General features: G+C 41.4%; 1 protein-coding gene across 2 annotated transcripts; it reads left to right on the forward strand.

The window, feature by feature from the left end:
* Positions 1-280: 280 nt before the first annotated feature.
* Positions 281-23697, forward strand: LOC121862135. Of its 2 annotated transcripts, none has more exons than XM_042360156.1 (8): positions 281-431; positions 14244-14430; positions 18785-18872; positions 19578-19717; positions 20029-20220; positions 20543-20764; positions 21386-21545; positions 22438-23697. In XM_042360156.1, the coding sequence occupies exons 2-8, from the start codon at positions 14260-14262 to the stop codon at positions 22527-22529; spliced, it is 1065 nt and encodes a 354-aa protein (XP_042216090.1). In that variant the 5' UTR covers positions 281-431; positions 14244-14259; the 3' UTR covers positions 22530-23697. The 2 variants fall into 2 exon arrangements, with proteins under 2 accessions (XP_042216090.1, XP_042216089.1); XM_042360155.1 differs by lacking the exon at positions 281-431 and adding an exon at positions 5101-5253.
* The last annotated feature ends 894 nt before the right edge of the window (positions 23698-24591 follow it).

Here is a 24591-nt window from a genome sequence, read left to right on the forward strand (position 1 = left end):
GTAACAGGGACGAAATTACGGAGGGTTGGAAGGATATAATACAATAGTGATGATAAGGTGAAGGAATATATGAGTACAGGGTGAATAGCAGTAAATAATAGGGTGTTTTGAGGGGCAAGTAGGGGGGGGTGGTGGTAATGGCAGGGTGGATTAATTGGTTGTGGTGACGGGGGGTGATTATGGGTGGAGGTAGTGGTATTAGGATGGGTTGGCAGGGTGGCAGTAGTAGTAGTGACAGTGGTTCGTCACGCACCGCCCCAAGCTGATATAAAAAGCCAGTGAGGTGGTGTATCTGAGGCATAGAATATCACCTCGTCAACCATTAAACATCAACGAGCTCCTTCCCTCAGTCACCCAACCTTGGATATATAACACCTGCTACTGCTACTGCTACTGCTACTGCTACTACGGGGAACATCATTTATCAACAGGTTAGATCTTCCAATGTCACTCAATTTTTTTTTTTTTTGTAGTGTTATCTGATCTTTCAATGTTACTCAGTTTTTTATTTTACCTTTCAACCTTACCTGGTCATTCTACCTTACCTGGCCATTCAGTGTTACCTGGCCATTCAACGTTACTTGGCCATTTAACGTTACCTGGACATTCTACCTTACCTGGCCATTCAACGTTACCTAACCATTCTACCTTACCTGGCCATTCAACGTTACTTAGCCACATTCAATGTTACTTGGCCACACTTAACGTTACTTGACCACATTCAATTTGGCCACATTCATCATTACTTGACCACATCCAACGTCACTTTACCTCAACATTAGTCAACCTATCTAACAAATCTGCTAACGTTTTTTAGGAAAGTCTTCGAGGTAGTAGATAATGACGAAAATTACGATGTTATTTACTTAGACTTTAGCAAAGCATTTGACAGAGTACCGCATCAGAGGCTTCTGAGAAAAATTAAGGCTCATGGTATCGAGGGGAAAGTTTTAAATTGGATAAAATCATGGCTCACCGATAGAACGCAGAAGGTCAGCGTAGATGGTGTTAAATCTGAGTGGGGCCGTGTAACCAGTGGGGTTCCCCAGGGGTCAGTACTAGGCCCACTCTTGTTCATAATCTACACAAACGATCTAGATACTGGGATCAGCAGTGACATAAGCAAGTTTGCGGATGACACCAAAATATGGCGGCAAATTAATTCAGGGCAGGATAGGACTCGGAGCAACGGATTCAAGTTGGATAAGTTTAGGTTTAGGAGGGAGATAGGAAGAAACTGGTTCACAAATAGGGTGGTGGACGAGTGGAACAAGCTTAGCAACTTTGTAGTAAGTGCGGGAACTCTGGAAAGCTCCAAAAGGAGGCTAGATAGATTCATGGATGTTAGAGAGTGGTAGTAACTCTCGACAGGAGCTGCCATGCACAGGCCAACCGGCCTATTGCAGACTCCTTATTTTCTTATGTTCTTATGTTCATATTACCTGACTTCTCAACGCTAATCAAGTTCCAACATTGCACAACCTTTCCATATTAGTCCACCCATATAAGTTCACTATTTAATGATAGAGAACGACACAATATAATAAATGATATACCTGCAGCAACACCTGTCAATAGTCCCCAACAAGAAAGGTGTTATCTTATCATACTCGTATCTAGCAGGTAAGTATGTTGCTCATTTAGTGTGTTGGTGAGTGTGTTGGTGAGTGTTTTTTACTGGTGCTAATAACTGATTCGGTATGTCGTATTTAGGTTATTATACAAACATATGTACACCCACAAATGGTTAAGCGAGGAACAGCCTAACAGCCAGTTGCTTTAAGGTCATGAATTGTGTGTCAAAGTAATAGTTTATGAATTGCTTCTTATCATTTAGTTAGTCTTCTAGTGGCCAATTAGGGGTTGTATTATCAGAGGATTATTTGAGCCACACATGATGTGATAGGCTATCGTAAACTAACTGTAAACATGTTATCTTGATTACCCTACCCCCTCCTCATGCATCACCCCCTCCTCATGCATCACCCCCTCCCCATGCATCACCCCCTCCTCATGCATCACCCCTCCTCATGCATCACCCCTCCTCATGCATCACCCCTCCTCATGCATCACCATCACCCTCCTCATGCATCACCTCCTCATGCATCCCCTCCTCATGCATCACCCCTCCCATCACATCATCCCTCCTCATGCATCACCCTCCTCATGCATCACCCCCTCCTCATGCATCACCCCTCCTCATGCATCACCCCCACCCCATGCGTCACCCCTCCCCATGCATCACCCACACCTCTCCCCACCCTCTTGTCTTGTCTATCAGCTCCACAACTGCGTATGTGTGTGTGTGTGTGTGTGTGTGTGTGTGTGTGTGTGTGTGTGTAACCTAACTTACTTTAATTGCTAACCTAACGTAACCTAACGTAACCTAACCCAATCTAACCGATTTTCTAATTTATACCAACCTAACCTAACCTAACCTTACCTATCCCAACTCTAAACTACGAAACATTGACTCAGTGGATCATAATCACTACACTACTACCTCGTGGTCAAGGGCCTCAGGAGACACCACAGCGCTTAACCTGATTAGAGAGAGAGAGAGAGAGAGAGACCTCCTCCTCATTATCAAATTCTCTCACCTGTTGTAAACCCTTAAAAAAACTATCCTAAATTGCCATAAAGGTGGAAACAGGTACTCATTATACATTTAGTACAGTAATAAATAAAGCATTATGGGGAGAAAAAAACAAAGTCCTTTATTATTTGGTGGTATAAATTTTGTTTTTGTTGATTTTTTATTTCCTTTATATGTGTAGAGTAGCTGGAAAATTTATACGGTTAACCCTGATCTATTTCTACCTTATCCATTTATTCACACACACACACACACACACACACACACACACACACACACACATACACACATATATATATATACACACACACACATACACACATATATACACACACACACACACACACGTAGGTAGCAGGTAGTAGGCAGCTACCAAACAGGGAGACCAAGGTTGCTGATCTGACTTTCTGCTGCATTTACACACAACTGCAGGGTCTCAAATGTTTCTCTTACTATGACAACACAACATACTGTACAGTACATATATTGTTTCTCACTTCTGAACTTTTTTCATTTTTGTACTTCTTTATTTTTATTATTTATTATTATTATTATTATTATTATTATTATTATTATTATTATTATTATTATTATTATTATTATTATTATTATTATTATTATTATTATTATTATTATTATTATTATTATATTTTTCGTCTTCCAGGCCCCGATGTGGGTCAGTGACCTGTACCCAGGTGGGCTAATCCCAAAAAAAAACACACACCAAACTGCATTAACTTCCCTTACTGTATCATTAGGTGTCAATTTACAGCTGCGTAGAGTATAAATTAACCCGGAATCGAACCAGTGATCCTAAGGTCAGGAGTCGAGAGTAGTATCCACTTAGCCACTGCATCAACTAGAACCAACTATAAAACCATATTTAGTGTGTAGAAGTTCTTACCTTAGCTTAATGAATATTCCACAGGATGCTTCGTTCTGAGGCTTCCACGAGGAGGCTTCACTCATCAACATTCCTCTAGTATAAGATCGAGTTCGCTGTCTCTGCTTCCCATCTTCCTAGAAAACAAATAGAAAAAAAATCATATATAACACCTAAATTAATGCGTAACTTCTTCAACATTCAACCTCTAGCGTTCTCTGTGTCAATTAATATGCACCTACCTCAACCTCTAGCGATCTAAACCTCAATTAATGTACCTCAACATTCAACCTCTAGCGATCTATCACTACTGTTCTTCAGAACCCTGTTGTAAGTCCTGTGACACCAAAAATAAGGGTTGTGTGATAACTCACTACGACCAACATCTAAGGTTAGGATATAAGTACCTTTGGCAGTATGTTCCTCAAGCAGATGTAAACAAAACTAAATGTAAAGTGTGTGGCCATACATATGGCCACTTTCTGAACACCATACCTCGACTGTGTGAAGATAGAACCTTGGACAGGTCCAACACACTGTGAATGGCACAACACTTCATCTCTAATGGCAAGATAGCCGACATATTAAGATTGTATCCACTTTTTGCACTTAGTAACTATATCAATTCTCATGTACAGAACCAAATACGCAATGTGCTTGAATACCTCACAAAATGTGAATAACAAAGTGTGAGGCCAGACATACTGCCTCACACGCCTGTACTCACGCATTTGTGAATAAGTTACCTTATATAGAACTGAACAAATAATGTAAATGAAATAGTAAAACATTCAGTGCCATAATATCCTGACAACGGGGGTTAATTATTATGACCTTGAACCCTACTCTGTAATCCTTTGCTACCGCTCACAGGATGAGTGTAGTATCAAAGAAAGCTGCTGCAAAGCAAAAATCAAAATCAATGCCAGTCAATCTGTGTTCCTCCTCCTATCTCTCTCGCCCTGTGTCTCTTTCTACCTGTTTCTCTCCTCCTATCCCTCACCTTTCCTCGAATCATCAAATTACCTATCCCTCAGTCCATAATCTCACCATCTCCTCTCTCAGACGAACTTCTATCCTCTCCTCTCCACTCCTACCCCCCCTCTCTCTCTCTCCCCTCCAACACTACACTCCAGCATCTCGTTACCACCACTCACTTTGCCTATAGGACGGACGCAGGTGCAGGGTGGTTGTACAGCGTCTGAGCTTGGCCTACAGAGTCATTCTGTCGGCTTCGCTCCTACCAGACAGTCGTATCCCAAGACTGCTCTCTCCTCCCTCCTCTTTCAACCTCTCTGGATACGTTGTCACTGGTGCGGTGTTGTGGTCGCTTAACAGACAAACATTCACACATAAATATAAACATATACACACGCTAGAAGAACTATATCAAAGAAACTATACAGACGCCAGAACACTACCACCACCACACCCCTACCACTACTACTGCACCACCTCAACACCACCACCACCACCACACTCACCACACTGCACCACCAACACCACCACCACCACACCCCTACCACTACTACTGCACCACCACACCACCACCACCACCACACCTACCACTACTACTGCACCACCAACACCACCACCACCACCACACCTCACCACATACTGCACCACCTCAACACCACCACCACCACACCCCTACCACTACTACTACTACATCACCTCAACACCACCACCACCACAGAGAGCAATTGTTATTATACATCACCTGTGGATCTATACCTGGATTAATACCACCTGTCGACAGCTTATAATCACCCAGGTAAGTTGATGTCATTAAAGTGTGTTATATAATTCTCTACTTAAAATCTTATACCAGCTGTTAGTGATTACAAGGAACATAAAATACAGACGAGACAATTTTTTTAAAGAAGTTGAATATATTTACATGAGTTTTCTCTATAATGTGTTCTGGACTAGCGAGTGGTGCCAGCGAGAATCAACGTCCCGAAGTGTAAACAAACCCCTAACTTACTTTATCCAGGGTTAATTGTACCTCTTGTGGTCTGTCTGTCTGTCTATTTGTCTGTCTGTCTGTCTGTCTGTCTGTCTGTCTGTCTGTCTCCTCAAAGGTGAAATATGCTGGGCTGGTTAATCTTCCCATCACTCCTGAGAGGTGTTAAGTGTTGGATTAATGTAATCAAGTGGTTTAATCGCCTGAAACACTTATAACTGTCTAAAGTGTTGAAGTAATCGCCTGAAACACTTATAACTGTCTAAAGTGTTGAAGTAATCGCCTGAAACACTTATAACTGTCTAAAGTGTTGAAGTAATCGCCTGAAACACTTATAACTGTCTAAAGTGTTGAAGTAATCGCCTGAAACACTTATAACTGTCTAAAGTGTTGAAATAATCGCCTGAAACACTTTTAACTGTTCAAAGTGTTGAAATAATCGCCTGAAACACTTATAACTGTCTAAAGTGTTGAAATAATCGCCTGAAAACTTATAACTGTCTAAAGGAAATAATCGCCTGAAACACTTTAACTGTCTAAAGTGTTGGTGATCGCCTGAAACACTTATAACTGTCTAAAGTGTTGAAGTAATCGCCTGAAACACTTTATAACTGTCTAAAGTGTTGAATAATCGCCTGAAACACTTATAACTGTCTAAAGTGTTGAAGAATCGCCTGAAACACTTATAACTGTCTAAAGTGTTGAAATAATCGCCTGAAACACTTATAACTGTCTAAAGTGTTGAAATAATCGCCTGAAACACTTATAACTGTCTAAAGTGTTGAAATCGCCTGAAACACTTTATAACTGTCTAAAGTGTTGAAGTAATCGCCTGAAACACTTATAACTGTCTAAAGTGTTGAAGTAATCGCCTGAAACACTTATAACTGTCTAAAGTGTTGAAATAATCGCCTGAAACACTTATAACTGTCTAAAGTGTTAAATAATCGCCTGAAACACTTATAACTGTCTAAAGTGTTGAAATAATCGCCTGAAACACTTATAACTGTCTAAAGTGTTGAAATAATCGCCTGAAACACTTATAACTGTCTAAAGTGTTGAAGTAATCGCCTGAAACACTTATAACTGTCTAAAGTGTTGAAGTAATCGCCTGAAACACTTTTAACTGTCTAAAGTGTTGAAGTAATCGCCTGAAACACTTTTAACTGTCTAAAGTGTTGAAGTGATCGCCTGAAACACTTATAACTGTCTAAAGTGTTGAAATAATCGCCTGAAACACTTATAACTGTCTAAAGTGTTGAAATAATCGCCTGAAACACTTATAACTGTCTAAAGTGTTGAAATAATGCCTGAAACACTTTTAACTGTCTAAAGTGTTGAAATAATCGCCTGAAACACTTATAACTGTCTAAAGTGTTGAAGTAATCGCCTGAGATACTACAAACACAAACTTATTTACGAGCAACAATTTTCTATGGGAGTTAATGACCTACTTGTGAGAGAGAGAGAGAGAGAGAGAGAGAGAGAGAGAGAGAGAGAGAGAGAAAAAAAAAAAAAAAAAAGAGAGCTGATATTTGTAGAACGTCAATACAAAGGTGATCTATAGGGTCTGACCAAATCCTCTTCCTCCTTCTCTCCTCCCTCGGGTCGGTCCATACTTCTGACGATGATAGGGCAAAGGGGTACATTATTTCCTCCTTCTCCTCCTCTCTCTCGTGCAATAATTATCGACTAGACACATAAAACTCGTCTTTCTGGACTCTGGGTTGGTGCACCCAAGGTATCTACCACCCTTGGGTGTACCTACCTGCCAGACAGACGCCAGTGAAACCTCTATTAAGGGGCTACTAGGAGAGGAATGTCCGTTATATCGAGGGCTCATCAGATGTGACCCCCCCATTGGATGTATTATATAATCTCCCTGTAATTTATTTTTTTCTCTGCACACACACACACACACACACACACACACACACACACACACACACACACACACACACACACACACACACACACTCTCTCTCTCTCTCTCTCTGCATTCTACTCCCTTTATTCATGCACTCACCTCCTCGTCCACTCACTCACCCACCAACTCACATCACTCACCCACTACCTTCCTAATATTGCAGGTGAAAGTGAGAAAAACGAAACCTAAAATTATTCCTCAACAACACATCAATTGTGGCAGCCTGTTCTTGCATCGCGTCTAAATATAGTTAACTTGAGGCTTAGGTGTAACTTTTGTGGCTCTTCCCTAGACCAAACCTCGCGTTATTTTATCTTATTTTTATCATTATTATTGTTTTTAAGGGAGGAGAGGGGGGAGAGGAGGAGGGGGGAGGAGGAGTATTGGGGTGGAAAGGGGAAGGGTATTGGGGAGAGGAGGAGGGGTATTGGGGTGGAAAGGGGAAGGGAATTGGGGAGAGGAGGAGGGGTATTGGGGTGGAAAGGGGAAGGAATTGGGGAGAGAGAGGAGGGGGGTATGGAGGGAGGAGGGTAGGGCAGAGGAAGAGGGGTATTGAGAGCATTTCTAAGACTTTCTGGAGTCTTGGATCTCATGTGGGGGAAGAGATATGACCAATCCAACCTAACCCTGAGTTGAATCCCTTGGCACTGTACACTTGGCACTTGATATCTGCACTTGGTCTCGGCACTTAGCACTTGATATCTGCACGCACTTGATCTCGGCACTTGGCACTTGATATTTGGCACTTGGCACATGGCAATTTGATATCTGCACTTGGCACTTGATCTCGGCACTTGTCACTTTATATTTGGCACTTGGCACTTGATATTTGGCACATGGCACTTGATATCTGCACTTGGCACTTGATCTCGGCACTTGGCACTTGATATTTGGCACATGGCACTTGATATCTGCACTTGGCACTTGATCTCGGCACTTGGCACCTTGATTAAAACTCCCTTTACCTTATAATATATTTTTCTCTTTTACATCCAGTTAATCTTTCGACGCCACTAGTGACTGACGTGGTGTGCCTTCAGGGTGGCCATTAAGTGCAACACTGGCTTTCACCGTTGGCGTCCTTAACAACTTCAGGTTTATGACCAAACAGGTCTTAGGTTCTTGGAATTATGATCAGTCGAGTTAAGGTGTATTTTGTAACACTTGAATTGTTGCGGAGTTTTATTGGTCAAAATAATGTCTGTAATTTGTTGAATGACTTTCAAGCCATTTTGTAATTTCTTGTTGGATTTTACGAGTATTTTACAATCACTTGAAGTTTAACCATCCTAACACTGACCTAATCTCACCTAACTTAACCAAACCAAACCTAACCTAATCTGAGCTATAACTTTAACCTACCCCCAGGTAGCGGTAGGGTGGTTAATCATTAGGTGAAATAAACTAGGGTGTCTAATCTTCAGGTAAAATAGACTAGGGAGTCCAATCTTCAAGTAAAATAGACTAGGGAGTCCAATCTTCAGGTAAAATAAGCCCCCCCAAAAATAACCTAAGCTATATCAAGTGGCCTTAGCGGATCTGTCACTTCTGGGAACTTAGATATTAGTCATGTTACAGCATATGTCAGTGTGTCAGGCGTGCAGTTTATTATCAGACAGACGGTCTTGGTGAGGTACTCAAATAAGAGCATAGTTATGATCAATTTAGTCCCCAGTATGATCAATTTAGTCCCCAGTATCGTATATATGATCAATTTAGTCCCTAATATGATCAATTTAGTCCCCAGTATCGTAGGTATGATCAATTTAGTCCACAGTATGATCAATTTAGTCCCCAGTATCGTATATATGATCAATTTAGTCCCCAGTATCGTATATATGATCAATTTAGTCCCTAATATGATCAATTTAGTCCCCAGTATCGTAGGTATGATCAATTTAGTCCCTAATATGATCAATTTAGTCCCCAGTATCGTAGGTATGATCAATTTAGTCCACAGTATGATCAATTTAGTCCCCAGTATCGTAGGTATGATCAATTTAGTCCACAGTATGATCAATTTAGTCCCCAGTATCGTAGATATGATCAATTTAGTCCCTAATATGATCAATTTAGTCCCTAATATGATCAATTTAGTCCCTAATATGATCAATTTAGTCCCTAATATGATCAATTTAGTCCCTAGTATGATCAATTTAGTCCCCCGTATCGTAGTTATGATCAATTTAGTCCCCAGTAGCTCATTAAAAACATCGAGAATTAAAATAAAATAAATTGCCTTAATATAAAAAAATAAATAAATAAATAAATAAAATAAAACTACCCCACACCAATTATCACAAACAAACAAACAACAAAACAAACAAACACTTAAACAAGCAAACAACCAAAACAAAAGATAAGTACCATTATATACCTACCAAAACAAAAGAAGAAAAATTATAAAAAAAAAATCCAAAAATGAAGAATTACATAGAGGTGTATATACTGTATATTTCCTTACTTGAATATGAAGACGATTGCTGGTTACATAAGTCGCCTCAAGAACACCCCAAATTTGCTACCTCCTCCAATCAACCCGTATATCGTGTGGTGTAGGATGGGGTGGGATGGGGTGGGATGGGGTAGGGTGGGGTAGGATGATGCTAAGGGGTAGGATGGGGTAGGGATAAAGGGATGGTGTTGATGTAAGGACGGTGATGGGATGATGTTGATGGGGTGACGGTGTAGGATGGGTAGGATGATGTTGGATGGGGTGGGATGGGGTAGGATGGTGTTGGATGGGGTAGGATGATGTTGGATGGGGTAGGATGATGTTGGATGGGGTGGGATGGGGATGGGGGTAGGATGGGGTAACTGGGTCTTATAAAAGGCTTACAATGTGGAGGGGAGAGCAAAGAGATTTCGACTATGTTGTAAGTACTAATCCCTTTCTCTCTCTTTCTTTTTCTCTCTTTTGCTTTATTTCTCTCCCTCACCCTCTCTCTCTCTCTCACAGCCAATTTTTCCTTTCTCCCTCTATCTCAACCATCCTCTCTCTCTCTCTCTCCTACAACCATCCTTTTCTTTCCTCTCTCACACTGAATGCAATCGAACCCCGAAGTGTAGCAACATTATTTTACTTTCTTTTAACTAATGTCAGAGAGAGAGAGAGAGAGAGAGAGAGAGAGAGAGAGAGAGAGAGAGGTATAAGACAAATTTCACCATCAATATTGTTTAAAATCTTACATAATTCATTACAAATTCAAAATAGAAATTGATAAACCACCTCCCCCCCAAAAAAAAAACAAAAATAAAAATAATAATAAATCAGATTAATAAAGGAATATAAATCTCTTGGAGTAACAGGCGAAATAGATTACACGGTATGTGGTCAGTGACGGGGGAAGAGCGTTAATTGATTGTTGAACAAATTACCCTGCTACACCTACTTATCCTTCCTACCTACCTACCCACCTATCCCCCACCCCTATCCACCTATCCCCCACCCCTACCTACCTACCCCCACCCCCCCTACCTGTTATATAACTTGGCCTTAGAAGTGATAACTTAAATCCAGTACTTTATTCTCCCTTATTTAAATAACCTGATAACCTTTAACATATCATTTCAAGTTCAGGGTTATGTTGTTACCCTTAAGTTAGGTGGTAATTATGACGCCAAATATCTTCAACACTTATTTACCCTCATATATGGATTTCACTTATCATTAATTCAGCAGAGTGACTGTATTATGTTAGGTTTTCGTTGTAATGTACAGTCACCCCCCTCCCCCAGAAAAAACTACCTGTACAAAATTATCTTCAAAAAATATGACACAACGAACGAAGGATTTTGACAACCCTACTGAGACAACAGGAGTCACAGTGTTCATTCTGAAACTCATCGATCACCCTAAGTAGAGATAGTTTGAGTGTCTAAACCTGGTATGTGGTTGGGTGATTGGATGGGCCAACCGACCTATTGCAGACTCCTTATGTTCTTATAAGTGACCGCGAAGTAATAACAACAACACTAAACCTAACCTAACCACAACCTACGTCAGTTTTACCGATCATCATAGTCCAGCCCCAGCACGTTACAAAGTGATATTTACTACAACCTGTTCTTACATACACGATGGGAAGGTGGATGGGTACGGTACGGTACGGTACGGTAAGTCGGAAGGTCTGATTAAGAACTCCCTGCGTGATCCGATTCAAGCATAGATTTTTCGTATTAGTGAAGACTGTGGTTGGTGAAGGGCAAGACTTGTAATTATACCACCTTCTGCAGTACAGGCAGACGTAAAGGGCGTAGATATATATTTTTTTCGTATTCTTTAAGTGGTGGGGGTTAAGAGAACGAGGTCGGGGCTGTGTGTGTGGCCGCTATGGGTGAGAGATGAATGATTGCCACTTCTCTCGCCCTGTTGTTTCACTTCATCTACCCTACCATTAGAAAACCCTTATTTACCTGGGCCATATATGACCTTGAGTGTGTTGCTATGTACACCTGATGGTAAATGATGGAGTGTTATAGCTACAAGGGGCACTTAGCTGTTCAGTAATTGACTCTTATAAATCATAGTCCCTTTAGCTGCAGGTAATGTTATAAGCTAAAGTGGTTTTCAATGCAAAAAATTCACACTTATTTGGGTAATGTTTATGAGCTAAATTGGTTCTTAAATTCTAAAAATACACACTTGTCAAAATATGAAGCTGAGTAATTTGTATGTACAGTAATTACTCTCGTTCATCTACAAGTAGTTAACCTGTTTACTGTGGCTTAGCATTACCTGCAACAAACTAGTCACTTCAATAAACTAGTCTCTTACCTGTATTAAACTAGTCTCTTACCTGCAACAGACTGAAGTTACATTTTCTTTACCCCAAAATGTCTATCATTATAAACTTTAATACATCAGTTAAGTAATAGTCAACTTGAAACTATTACCAGCAAATGAACGACAAGAAATAATTATAATTTTTGTTACCGCAAGCTGAGATGCCAGTTCCGAATCCGAGTATGTTTTTCGGCCACGTGTGTTTGATTATTATTGGGCACTTACTTATGCCCACAATACGTTGACCCGATGTCTAGGCTTGGGTTCATCTGATGGGCACGTGCGTGTGCCTCGTCTTTCATTCATTTACTACGTTCGTGTGCCTTGTATCTCACTCAATTATCAGGGCACATTCGTGTGCCTCGTCTTATTGCTTTCGTTACAGTCAAACGTGGATGGTCTACCGTGTAGCAGGGTGTTACCAGGGAGTCAACACCTTCGGCCAGCAGGAAGAAGGCGTTGCCAAGGTCAAACTTAGTGCAGTTCATCGACGCACCCCACTCGAGGGACGTGCGTGTGTGTGTACCCAGTGTTACGGAGTACAGTGCAACGCCCGTGTACTTCTCGCGGTGATAATATTTAAGCCATGTTAGTGAAAATAATCTTGTCTGAGTGAGCTCAAGCACTCTCAGCGTAGTGCATATGAGAATGAAGACAAATGTCATTACTGTTGCCTGACGTAAGTGCAGAACACAATTAGCAATCATATTTGACTGACCTGACACAGCAAAGTCGACCAGTCAGGGCTGGTCATGTGACGCCAGACAAGGCACTGCCACTGTAGCTATCCCCATCATAGAGTCAACACCTAACCTGTTTCTCTTGAGACTTTCAACACGTAAGTTTAACCTGTACTTAAGGTTACACAGGTAGACTGTGTCCATTGCATCGGTTATCATTGTGACAACATGGAAACATGGCAAATTAAGTACGCATTATAAGTGTTAAGATTACAGCTGTAGACTAATTGCATAGCTATGATTGTTACTTGAATATATATTGGATTAAACATTTATGTATGATTGCCTATGTATGACTTATTATTTGAAATACTAGGAATGAATTGTATTGAACAGGTTTGACCGAATTATAACGTTAGAGTTCAACGTGAGGTCTGATTATTCCTTAAACGCTCAGAAGGCGTTTACAATGATGATGATGATAATAATAATAATAATAATAATAATAATAATAATAATAATAATAATAATAAGAAGAAGAAGAAGAAGAAGAAGAAGAAGAAGAGGAAGAAGAAGAAGAAGAAGAAGAGGAAGAAGAAGAAGAGGAAGAAGAAGAAGACCAACAACAACAACAATAACAATAACAACAACCACAATAACAATAACAATAACAATACCAGGTCTCATTATATAAGAACACCTTCAGTGTCCATTCCACAACGGCCATAGCATTAACCAGGACATAAGGACAGCTTCTCGTAGCACTACACAACAGCAACAACAACAATTAAAGATAAATATTCATTAATGTAATTATCTCTCAGGCCGCCAATGATCAAAGCCTAGTGGTCAGTGTCAGTAACCGTCGTTAATAAACCCTAATTATCCGCATGTTATTAATTCACTTGTCAATAGCGTTAGAGCGTCGTCCATCTTTGAATCTAAACCTGTAAAAAATAGATATGAACGACATTCCAATAACACTACCACGCCCAATATCGGAACAGACACAGAGCCCAAGAATGAAAAAGTGAAACGCTATCTTTAGTGGTAATCTTATTGGGAACGTGATCTATAAACCTGTTTATATTGTAGCTTAAACCCGCGTTAACATGCTTCAATTGTCATTGATGAGACCTTTTTCCCTCACTCAACCACGATGTTAACTAGATTTTAATTAATTGAACCTTCTCCTTTTACTTAATGTACAGCCCTTGGTTCTGTAACTGAAGGACTATATTTACTTCAAAATGACAGGAATTTAACTATATTGTGAAGTGGAAATTCAGGCTAGGTCAGAGGTCAAATTAACATATCAACATAAATTTGACGTCTGACCTAACCTGAATATTAAAAAGTCGCCTAACCTAACCTAACCTAACCTAACCTATATCTCCTCTTCCAGACACTGAACGGACTAGATGGGTGGTGTGACAGGAGGAGGAGGATGGGGGCGGAGGCGGATGGGCGTGTGGGCGGCTCTCCTGTTCCTCGTCCAAGTACATCACGCACACGCCTTTGGTATACCTGAATTTCTAGTGTTTGGAAACTGTCCGGACCTCCAGGTGGATCCCAATATAAATTTTGAGAAAGTGAGTCTTGGATTTTGTTTTTGTTTTGAATTGTTCTATTTTTTCCTCTTTTTTTTTTAGGGATTATAAAGGTCTATTTTATACTCAAATGATATTGGACCTACTGTAGCTTATTCTAGGTTAGGTTAGGTTAGGTTAGATTAAGTATAAGCTTTGGTTTAGGATATTTAGGTAAAAAATCACATAGGTTAGGTTAGGTTAAGAAGTTACTGAAGTTAGGTTAGATTATGGTCGTCACTATAAATGAGTTACCCGCCAGCAGACATTTAGCCCTCCCTTCCCCCCCAGTGTGTGTGTGAAGATTATGTCTGGTCACTCCCTAGAATTACACATAGCTTCCCATCCACATGTACACCTGCCACCCATAAAAGGGGATCTCAACAGCGATGGAGCCAAGGCCAGCACTTCTGGTACCTGGTCTAGTAGTAAAAACTTAAGACTACGGACGGATTTATCTTCAAGGAGAAGATGAGTCACTTGTTAGCATGACTGACAGTAAACCTTAATTAACGGACTTAATTGTATCCAGACTTAAGTAACTGAGGTCAGATAACTTACTAGCCTAACCTAACCTAACTACAGTAACTTCTTAACTTAGTCTAACGTTACCTAACCTAACTAACTGAGGTAACCTTACTAATCTAACAGAACCCAATCAAAGACAGTAACCTAACGTAATCTAACTCTTCTGAATGACGTCATAGTAAACAAAATGCACCAATCACAATCATCTAACAAAGTAACTACCGATAAATCACTATATAAAACGACACATGAATTCCTTTCCACTATTTGAGATGTGTCATAACAAGGGACAACTCGACACACTGTATACAAAACACATGATCCCCTTACCTTCACCCTTCCCTCCCCTACTTGGTTTTATACGAGTCCCGATTCTCCCGAACCTGTTTCATGAATCTACTCACCTCGACTCGTATAGGAATTTATATGACAATACTTTCACCTAACTTGTTTATCTCAATGCGTGGAGGACTTTTGACTATGGTGAGACCAGAGGGCATCTATACCCCTTGGGAGATGATGTAACATGTTGGGTTTGAAGTCCCAATAAGATATACTTTATGTTTTGTTCCTCCGTGACTTGACTCTAAAGAGGGGTGGAAAGTGAGGGATTAGGAAGTGAGGTGTTGGGAAGTGAGGGGTTGGTAAGTGAGGGGTTGGGAAGTGAGGTGTTAGGAAGTGAGGTGTTGGGAAGTGAGGTGTTGGGAAGTGAGGGGTTGGTAAGTGAGGGGTTGGGAAGTGAGGTGTTAGGAAGTGAGGTGTTGGGAAGTGAGGTGTTGGGAAGTGAGGTGTTAGGAAGTGAGGTGTTGGGAAGTGAGGGGTTGGTAAGTGAGGGGTTGGGAAGTGAGGTGTTGGGAAGTGAGGGGTTGGTAAGTTAAGGTGCGAGAAGGAATATCAAGAACAACTTACAAGAGGAAAAGACTACAGTAAAATCGTGTTTTATGAAGGATTTTGACAACAGAAGTAGCAGTGTTTATTTTGAAGCGAGTGTTACAGTACATGAGAACGATCCATTTCTGTATTACTTTGACTCAAGTATTCCACCAATGATCCTCAGGAGACTAAATGAAAGAGATTACATAAAAAGTTCCAAGTAATCATTAATTTAAACTTTAAAAGATAAACACAACCAATAGATCAGCCACAATAACTGCCAGAGTACCGTAACACGAGGAAAACTTAGCTAAATGTCATCTATCAAGCAATGGTTTTTTTCCCCCACAAGGAAAAACGAACCGCAAATATGACTCGTATTTCATAAGACTTTGGTTAGTTTCGTCAGAACCCGGAGGCGGGGGAAGGGACGGGGCGGGGAGAGGTCATGGTGGGGCCGGAGGGGGGGAAGGGACGGGACGGGGAGGGGTCATGGTGGGGCCGGAGGGGGTGGTGGGGGAGGCAGGTACTCGTCTACGCCATCTCTACCTGGTTCCTGCAATTACTACCACATCCATCATGATCGACGGGCCTGTAATGGTCGATGTGAAAGGTGTGTGTGTGTGTGTGTTAATCCCGTTCCATTACTCTTCCTATATTCTTCCTTTATCTTTTTTCTCTTGGTAACTCGTTCTAAACTAAACCATCAAATACACATCACAGTCATATGATTTGGTGCACTAATTCGTGGAAAAGAGACAATATATACATTACAACTGTTTTAGTTACTCTTAAAACTCAGATGAAATAACATTATAATACTCTACGGGTCAGCCATTTTTTCACCAACGAGAAGAGTGAGCCATTTTTTTTAACTCTTCGCACGCATGCATTGTTTACAACTGAGACGCTAAGTGTACCCCGTGTGCTATCTTCGCCAGGTTCCGGGAATCGCTGGGTATATTTGTTGGCTATAGGTGGGCAAAGGCTTCCAAATTCGTTACAATTCAGCAACTGTAGCCTTGTAAATATAAACTCATGTATGTACCGGTTCCCCCAAAAAAGTATCTATACGGTTTTATGCAAGATAATGACACAACGGACGAAGGATTTTGACGAACCCTACACAGACAACAGGAGTCGCAGTGTTCATTTTGAAATTCATCGGATCCCTCCGTAAAATTACCTTTTGGAGCGAGTCTACCCATCAACATATTTACAAGTTAAACACACGCCCTTGTACGAACGCATCCACAAATTACTTAGGCGCCCATATGTGTTCGAGTCCAGACACTTTACTCTGTCCCCTGTGGATATGGAAAATAACTCCTGTGAAGACCTCCACCTGTGGGCTGGTAGTTACACAGCTTAACCCGTGGAAGAGCCCATCAGCTTCTGGTCTATCTAATCACGAGGTGTCAGCCAGGATGGATGATAAGAGAGGCGAGGCAGCTCTCTCGGACAATGAATTACATGTTGACAGCTCATCTCTCAGAAAATCACTTAAGCAATAGAAAACACCTCGAGGCGATGTTGATGTTGAAATTCTATTGTTATTCCTGCGTTTCACAACTAAGGTATTGATGCCATAATGCATTACTGTGCCTCAACAACTAAGGTGCTTCAACGCGTTTAAAGGTTTAGTAAATTATATTCGTTTAACAACTAAGAATTATAAGAGATTTAACCCCCTTTCTGGAGACGTTTGTAGGGTGACGCCATCTATAATGTACCCTACCAATAAGTCTCTATAAACGTAAGACAATTATACCTCTTGAGTACAATAATAAGATCATAAGAACACGATAAACAAACCCTCGAGACAGGTATAAGTATAAAAATCACGGGAAAAAGTGAACCTGTGAATCCGACACATTACCCACACAGCCGTTTTCTGGAGTCGGTTCAGCAGACACTAACACGAGAGGAAAAACTCGGAATCGTTGAAGAGAGAAGAAAAAAAAATGAAATCCATTTAAGGCACAAAATGGTAATTGGTTGAAGGAGGGGCTAAAAGTGTACCTCCTCCCCTTCCCTTCCTCCCCCCATCCCATTCTTTGCTCCCCTCCCCCTTCTTTTTTAAATCCAACTAAATACCATAAATTCTGCATACCCAAGTGGTTAGTGACGCAACACGAAGCCTCAAGCGCATGAAGCAATTAATGGGCCTAGATGAAGCACCTTTAAAACACTGTCGTCTGGTAGTGATCAATTGGTGTACATATTGGGGAAAATATTTAACTATGATCTGACAAAAAGATAAACCCGTACTCCTGTCAAAATTAAAACATAAGATAAAACCAGACGGCAACAAATATTACTTTTACTTTTTTGTTTTTTACTTTTAACCTCTTTACCACTGACCGGCTCGTTAGTATACTGTTATTTTGTTATGTAGTCTTGTCACTGTATGCCACATCTTTAAACATGTAAACAAACTTTTCAACGTTACTCTATAATTAGGTTAGTTTCCTCTAAGACATTTTCTCTTATTATGATATAAGATAAAATAAAACATATATGACATATCATTTTATTCTTTAATTGTTACGGTTTTTTTCTAATACGTAATAGGAAATAATTGGACGACAAGAAAACGGATAAATGGATATTTAATTGGATATGATGTTAATGTTTTAATTGGATATGATGTTAATGTTTTAATTGGATATAAGGGTAATGTTTTAATTGGATATAAGGGTAATGTTTTAATTGGATATGAGGTTAATGTTTTAATTGGATATGAGGTTAATGTTTTAATTGGATATGATGTTAATGTTTTAATTGGATATGAGGTTAATGTTTTAATTGGATATGAGGTTAATGTTTTAATTGGATATGAGGTTAATGTTTTAATTGGATATGAGGTTAATGTTTTAATTGGATATGAGGTTAATGTTTTAATTGGATATAAGGGTAATGTTTATGTGGATATTAAGTTGTGGTTCTGTTTCAGTTTTCCGGAATTTGGTTCAACATGGAGGATGTACCAAATGAATATACAGACATCGTCGCCTGCTCCATGGCCAACTATACTTGGCTGGGTGAGTCCTCTCTCTCTCTCTCCATCTTTCTTATTCTCTCTCTCTCGCTCCACCCTTCTTGTTCTCGCTCTATCTTTCTTTCATCTACCTCCTTCTTCTAACCTCTTTCTTACTATTATCCTCTAATTCTTCTCCCCCCCCTCTTATCATATTATCTCCTCTTATCCCTCCTCCCCCCTATCTTCCTCTCCTCTTTTCCTTTTCTTCTCTCTTTCTCTCAGTCTCTAGTGATTATACCCGTTAAATAATACGAACATTAAACCTCTTTCTTACTATTATCCTCTAATTCTTCTCCCCCCCCTCTTATCATATTATCTCCTCTTATCCCTCCTCCCCCCTATCTTCCTCTCCTCTTTTCCTTTTCTTCTCTCTTTCTCTCAGTCTCTAGTGATTATACCCGTTAAATAATACGAACATTAATGAATAATAATAATAAAAAACAAAACATCTTATCTCTCCCCCACCTACCCAGTTCTCCACCCCCTCTCTCCCCCCACCCCTAGCAGTTCATCCTCCTCACACCACCTCCCCCACCCTAACCCCTTCATCCTCCTCCACCACCTCTCCCCTACCCTAACCCCTTCATCCTCCTCACCACCTCTCCCCCCACCCCTAACCCCTTCATCCTCCTCACCTCTCCCCCCTAACCCCCCCTCATCCTCCTCAACCATGACCTACTCACTGAATCATCCACTTGTCCTACAGAAACCATCATGACCGTGGATGAGCGAGGACTTAATGTGGATGGTAAGAAGGTGCGGAAGAATTCCCTAATGCGGCCTACAGAAGGTCAACCTGGAGTCCTTACCGTGGATGCTGAGGGGGTTCCTTCCGCCCCTTATGCTGTGAGTTACTACATACTTTTTGGTGTTTGTCTTTCTATGTTTGGTTTGTCTAGTGGGTTAAACTGGGGGGGGGAGGGATAACCTTGGTACTTGTTGTCTCCTTACGCTGTGAGTTGCTCTCTCTCTCTCTCTTCCCTGTCAGCTGTTTTCTGTGCCACTCATTATTATTCATCATTTTTATCATCATGCTTGACACTGTTATCATTATCGTTGCTGCTATCATCCTTATCGGCTTTATCCTCCTCGTTATTGATATCATCTCTGTCGTTGCTATCATCCTACTAAAACCGATCTCTTCTCCCCTGACACAGATCGTTGGGACAGATTATGACAACTACGCCTGTGTCCACTCTTGTATGGGGTTCATGGGATTCAAGGCAGCCTTTTCGTGGGTTTTCACTCGAGTGCCAAACCCCGACCGAGCTTACGTGGCCTTGTGCCGTGATCTGTTGGCTGAGAATGGCATCGAACCTAGTGCCATGCAACCCATGAGACAAGGCAAGGTGAGCATTGAGGTGAGGTGAGGTGAGGTTAGGTTAGGTTAGGTGATTAGTCCTGATGGATAGAGGGATGACATTACTGGGTGTGAGTTTGGGAAGTTTGCGACATTACTGGGGTGTGTGTGGGGAGGGGGGAGGGGAAGCGTAGGAAGTTGGCACAGGTGTAAGACGTGTGTGTGTGTGTGTGTGTGTGTGTGTGTGTGTGTGTGTGTCACAGGTGTGGTCCTAATGATATTTTGCACTATATATTGTACTGCACTGCACCAACAACTGTATTCTAACACTTAAGTCCCATCATTAAACTATTCAATAATGTCTCCACCAGGACTGCCCTTACACGGAGAAGCTAGACGCCCTGCTGGCTTACAGTAAAGGAGTTCAGAGCAAAGCCAAGGCTAAGGAAATGGCAGAGGACAAGAAATCCTCCACCAAGAAGACACACCAAATTGAGCCCATAAATGCAGTCCCACAAGAAGCCACAGTGACGCAGGAATCCATAGGGACGATTCAATCTAGCGTGGTTTCATTCATACTAGACGAAGAGAAGGTAAAGTAAGGTTAATTGATACACTTCTGAGGTGACCTGAGACTAGATCCTTAATCCTTAACCCCGCCCCCCCGCAAAAGAAAAAGAATTTACAAATGGGATGTTTAACTTTTCTTCGTGAGAGATCTTGTTAAAAAAGGGACATTGATTTGAATACTAAAGAAAAAGGCAACATAAATATACCCCTGTACGCTATATGGCCATTCTTATGGGTATAGGCCTATGAGATAGAGGCCAGATAGAAGAGCCAGGTAGGAGAGACAGGTAGGAGAGCCAGATAGAGATCAGTGTCAATAAGGTTTTGTAATTACAGTTACCGAGGCTGAGATATGAGGTTGGCACTGTAACTTCATATACAGTGAAACCTCCATATAACGGAATTCTCTCTCCATATAATCCGCTAGATGGAGGTTTCACATCAAACGGATTATCGATATAACGGATTCTCATTTTCCGTATAGTTCATTGGATGGACACTTCACAACCTACGGACCCCTTCGATATAACGGACTTTTTCCCGCATATAGTCCGTTAAATATTGACTTCACTGCACTGTCTTCAAATTTAATACGAGTGTGGTGAAAATAAATGAATGACCCCCTTTGTGTTCCTCTCCCGCAGCACCTACGAGAGTTAGAACATGAAATGGAGGAGGAGGAGCGACGGCTGAAGCACACTATGGAGATGGATCATCGTCGGGAGGAAGAGGAGATTGAGGAGATCCGTGAGGAGGTGATCTACGAGAACCGCCGTCACCGTCACGAAGGAGGCCATAGGGCAGGTCAGTTAAGGAGACGTGGGAGGCCATAGGGCAGGTCAGTTAAGGAGACGTGGGAGGCCATAGGGCAGGTCAGTTAAGGAGACGTGGGAGGCCATAGGGCAGGTCAGTTAAGGAGACGTGGGAGGCCATAGGGCAGGTCAGTTAAAGAGACGTGGGAGGCCATAGGGCAGGTCAGTTAAAGAGACGTGGGAGGCCATAGGGCAGGTCAGTTAAGGACGTGGGAGGCCATAGGGCAGGCAGGAAGACGTGGGAGGCCATGTCAGTTAAAGAGGGAGGCCATAGGGCAGGTCAGTTAAGGACGTGGAGGCCATAGGGCAGGTCAGTTAAAGAGACGTGGGAGGCCATAGAGCAGGTCAGTTAAAGAGACGTGGGAGGCCATAGGGTCAGTTAAGGAGACATAGGGCAGGTCAGTTAAAGAGACGTGTCAGGAGGTAGGCAGGCCAGTTAAAGAGACGTGGGAGGCCAGGGCAGTTAAGAGACGTGGGAGGCCATCAGGTTTAAGGAGACGTGGGAGGCCATAGGGCAGGTCAGTTAAAGAGACGTGGGAGGCCATAGGGCAGGTCAATTAAGGAGACGTGGGAGGCCATAGGGCAGGTCAGTTAAGGAGACGTGGGAGGCCATAGGGCAGGTCAGTTAAAGAGACGTGGGAGGCCATAGGGCAGGTCAGTTAAGGAGACGTGGGAGGCCATAGGGCAGGTCAGTTAAAGAGACGTGGGAGGCCATAGGGCAGGTCAGTTAAAGAGACGTGGGAGGCCATAGGGCAGGTCAATTAAGGAGACGTGGTAGTGGTAGTGGTTGTTAACTCAATAGCCAATGGTGTATAAACAATAGGCAAACACGTCACAATTAACACAAAGGTTGAGAGAATACAAATGTCTTCTTTCTTCGGCAGAACACGCAGCGGGTGGCGGTGAGCACGTTCATCTGAGCAGCTTAGCGTTCGTCTTACCTGTCGTCTCTTTGCTACTGCCATCATCACTATAATGAATCTCCAATACATATAATCATTGTGTCTCTCTTGCGTTTATTTACTATGGTCTTCAAACTTTATCACTATGTGTGTGTGTGTGTGTTTGTGTGGTGCTCGTGTGTGGAAACGCTCTCTCTCACTGGACACAATAATAAACTGCCTCTTATGCTTAATGGAAACTCAGTAAGGGGTGATATAATGGTGTAGAGTCAGTGTACAGAGGAAGTTCACTATAATAATAATGATAAAGCCGCAGTAATTGTATCCTTTGTATTTAAGGTGTCAACTTAGGTCGGGTGGCGTCATTTTCAAAGTTGTGACCCTAACTTTTGAGCCTAGTAATACCCGCTCTACAAGGTGATGATATGGACTAAGTATGGTGATTATGTTATTTACTTCTAGAGTTATACATACATACATACACTCATTCATTCATTCATTCATTCATTCATTCATACATACATACATACATACATACATACATACATACATACATACACTAACCACCTGGTCGGCGTGAATAGCACGATTCATCTTGGCCCCAACACTGACATTTTAAAACACAATACTTACTCAATTAAACCTTCTGAAGGACAACCCTGGCTGTCGTCACCCACCTACATCACCTGGGTATTATGTCTGGCTAAAACAAAACGAGTTTATTTGAGTCCGTAAAAATGAAATTATTGATTATAAATTGGGGCCTCTTTTACTGAATATGACTTCAAGTAATTGTTGGTGATAAATACATTAAATTTCACGATAATTAATTGTTTTCATATCGGTAAACTCAAAATTATCATATAAATAATGTTAGGGAAACAACTGCATCTCAGTATTATTAAAAGTAACCACTCTACAAACTTTCGTTTGAGCGATAAAGTCAAACTTTGCCTACATCGTGTGATAAAAACTCTCCAATCCAGCAGTTGTTGGTGAAGAGAACTACTCATTATGTGTTTATATTGTATATATCATAAAGACTGTTGTTTGTATTATGGGTCCAAGACCTGTAAGACAGTGTTCTGGCCTGGCTAGAGGTGTGTTAGACGAGGCTCCCCCTGGGACGGGGCGCCCCGCAACACACCAATGTACCTCAACTCCAACATCTAGACTTTATCCTTTTGGCAACCCTCATTGTCAATGCTACATATCTTTTTTTAATAAAATTTCAATGAAGTTCAAAGTATTTTATTATTCCCTTTAAAAGTTAAATCTAAAGACATATACATCTGCATGACTGTTAGGAGGTATGACGTGGATTACCTCAGCACCAGTTAAAGAAGCCAACTCCGTGTCGTAAGGCCAGACTGACATCTTTGGTGACCCAAAAAAAATGCGTCGAGTCACGAGACCTGCACCTGGCAACTGTATCGTCAATGTAACCCTAGGCGGTGGTAGGCGAATATCATGCTCGAGAATATGTTGCCAAGGGAATTAGGTTCACAAACTTCACCACCTCATTGTTACCATAGACAAAGACCCTATATAAAGCAACTGTTCTATATATATATATTATAATTATTAGAGTAGGATTGAGTTAGATAAATATAGAAAAACATTAAAGTAAAGGTAAGATTAGAGTTTGATCCAAATTTAGTGAGAGAAAGATTAAGTTAGGTTAAGATTAAACTGGATTAGGGTTAATTGACGTAATTTTAAATGTCTCTCCCTACCCCTGCCATAGTAACGCACTCTCCCTACCCCTGCCATAGTAACGCACTCTCCCTACCCCTGTCATAGTAACACACTCTCCCTACCCCTGCCATAGCCTCTCCCTACCACACCCCTTAACACACTCTCCCTACCCCTGCCATAGTAACACACTCTCCCTACCCCTGCCATAGTAACACACTCTCCCTACCCCTGCCATAGTAACACACTCTCCCTACCCCTGCCATAGTAACACACTCTCCCTACCCCTGCCATAGTAACACACTCTCCCTACCCCGACCATAGTAACACACTCTCCCTACCCCTGCCATAGTAACACACTCTCCCTACCCCTGCCATAGTAACACACTCTCCCTACCCCTCCCATAGTAACACACTCTCCCTAACCCGACCACTCTCCCT

This window comes from Homarus americanus, unplaced genomic scaffold (assembly GCF_018991925.1).
Source record: "Homarus americanus isolate GMGI-L3 unplaced genomic scaffold, GMGI_Hamer_2.0 scaffold25013, whole genome shotgun sequence".
NCBI lineage: Eukaryota > Metazoa > Arthropoda > Malacostraca > Decapoda > Nephropidae > Homarus > Homarus americanus.

Bases quoted from the DNA above. Each gene is read 5' to 3' on its own strand.
- LOC121862135 (XM_042360156.1), top strand. From the start codon at position 14,260: ATGGGTGGTGTGACAGGAGGAGGAGGATGGGGGCGGAGGCGGATGGGC. The intron at 18,873-19,577 runs GTGAGTCCTCTC...CTTGTCCTACAG, and splicing joins GGCCAACTATACTTGGCTGG to AAACCATCATGACCGTGGAT. The intron at 19,718-20,028 runs GTGAGTTACTAC...CCCCTGACACAG, and splicing joins TTCCTTCCGCCCCTTATGCT to ATCGTTGGGACAGATTATGA.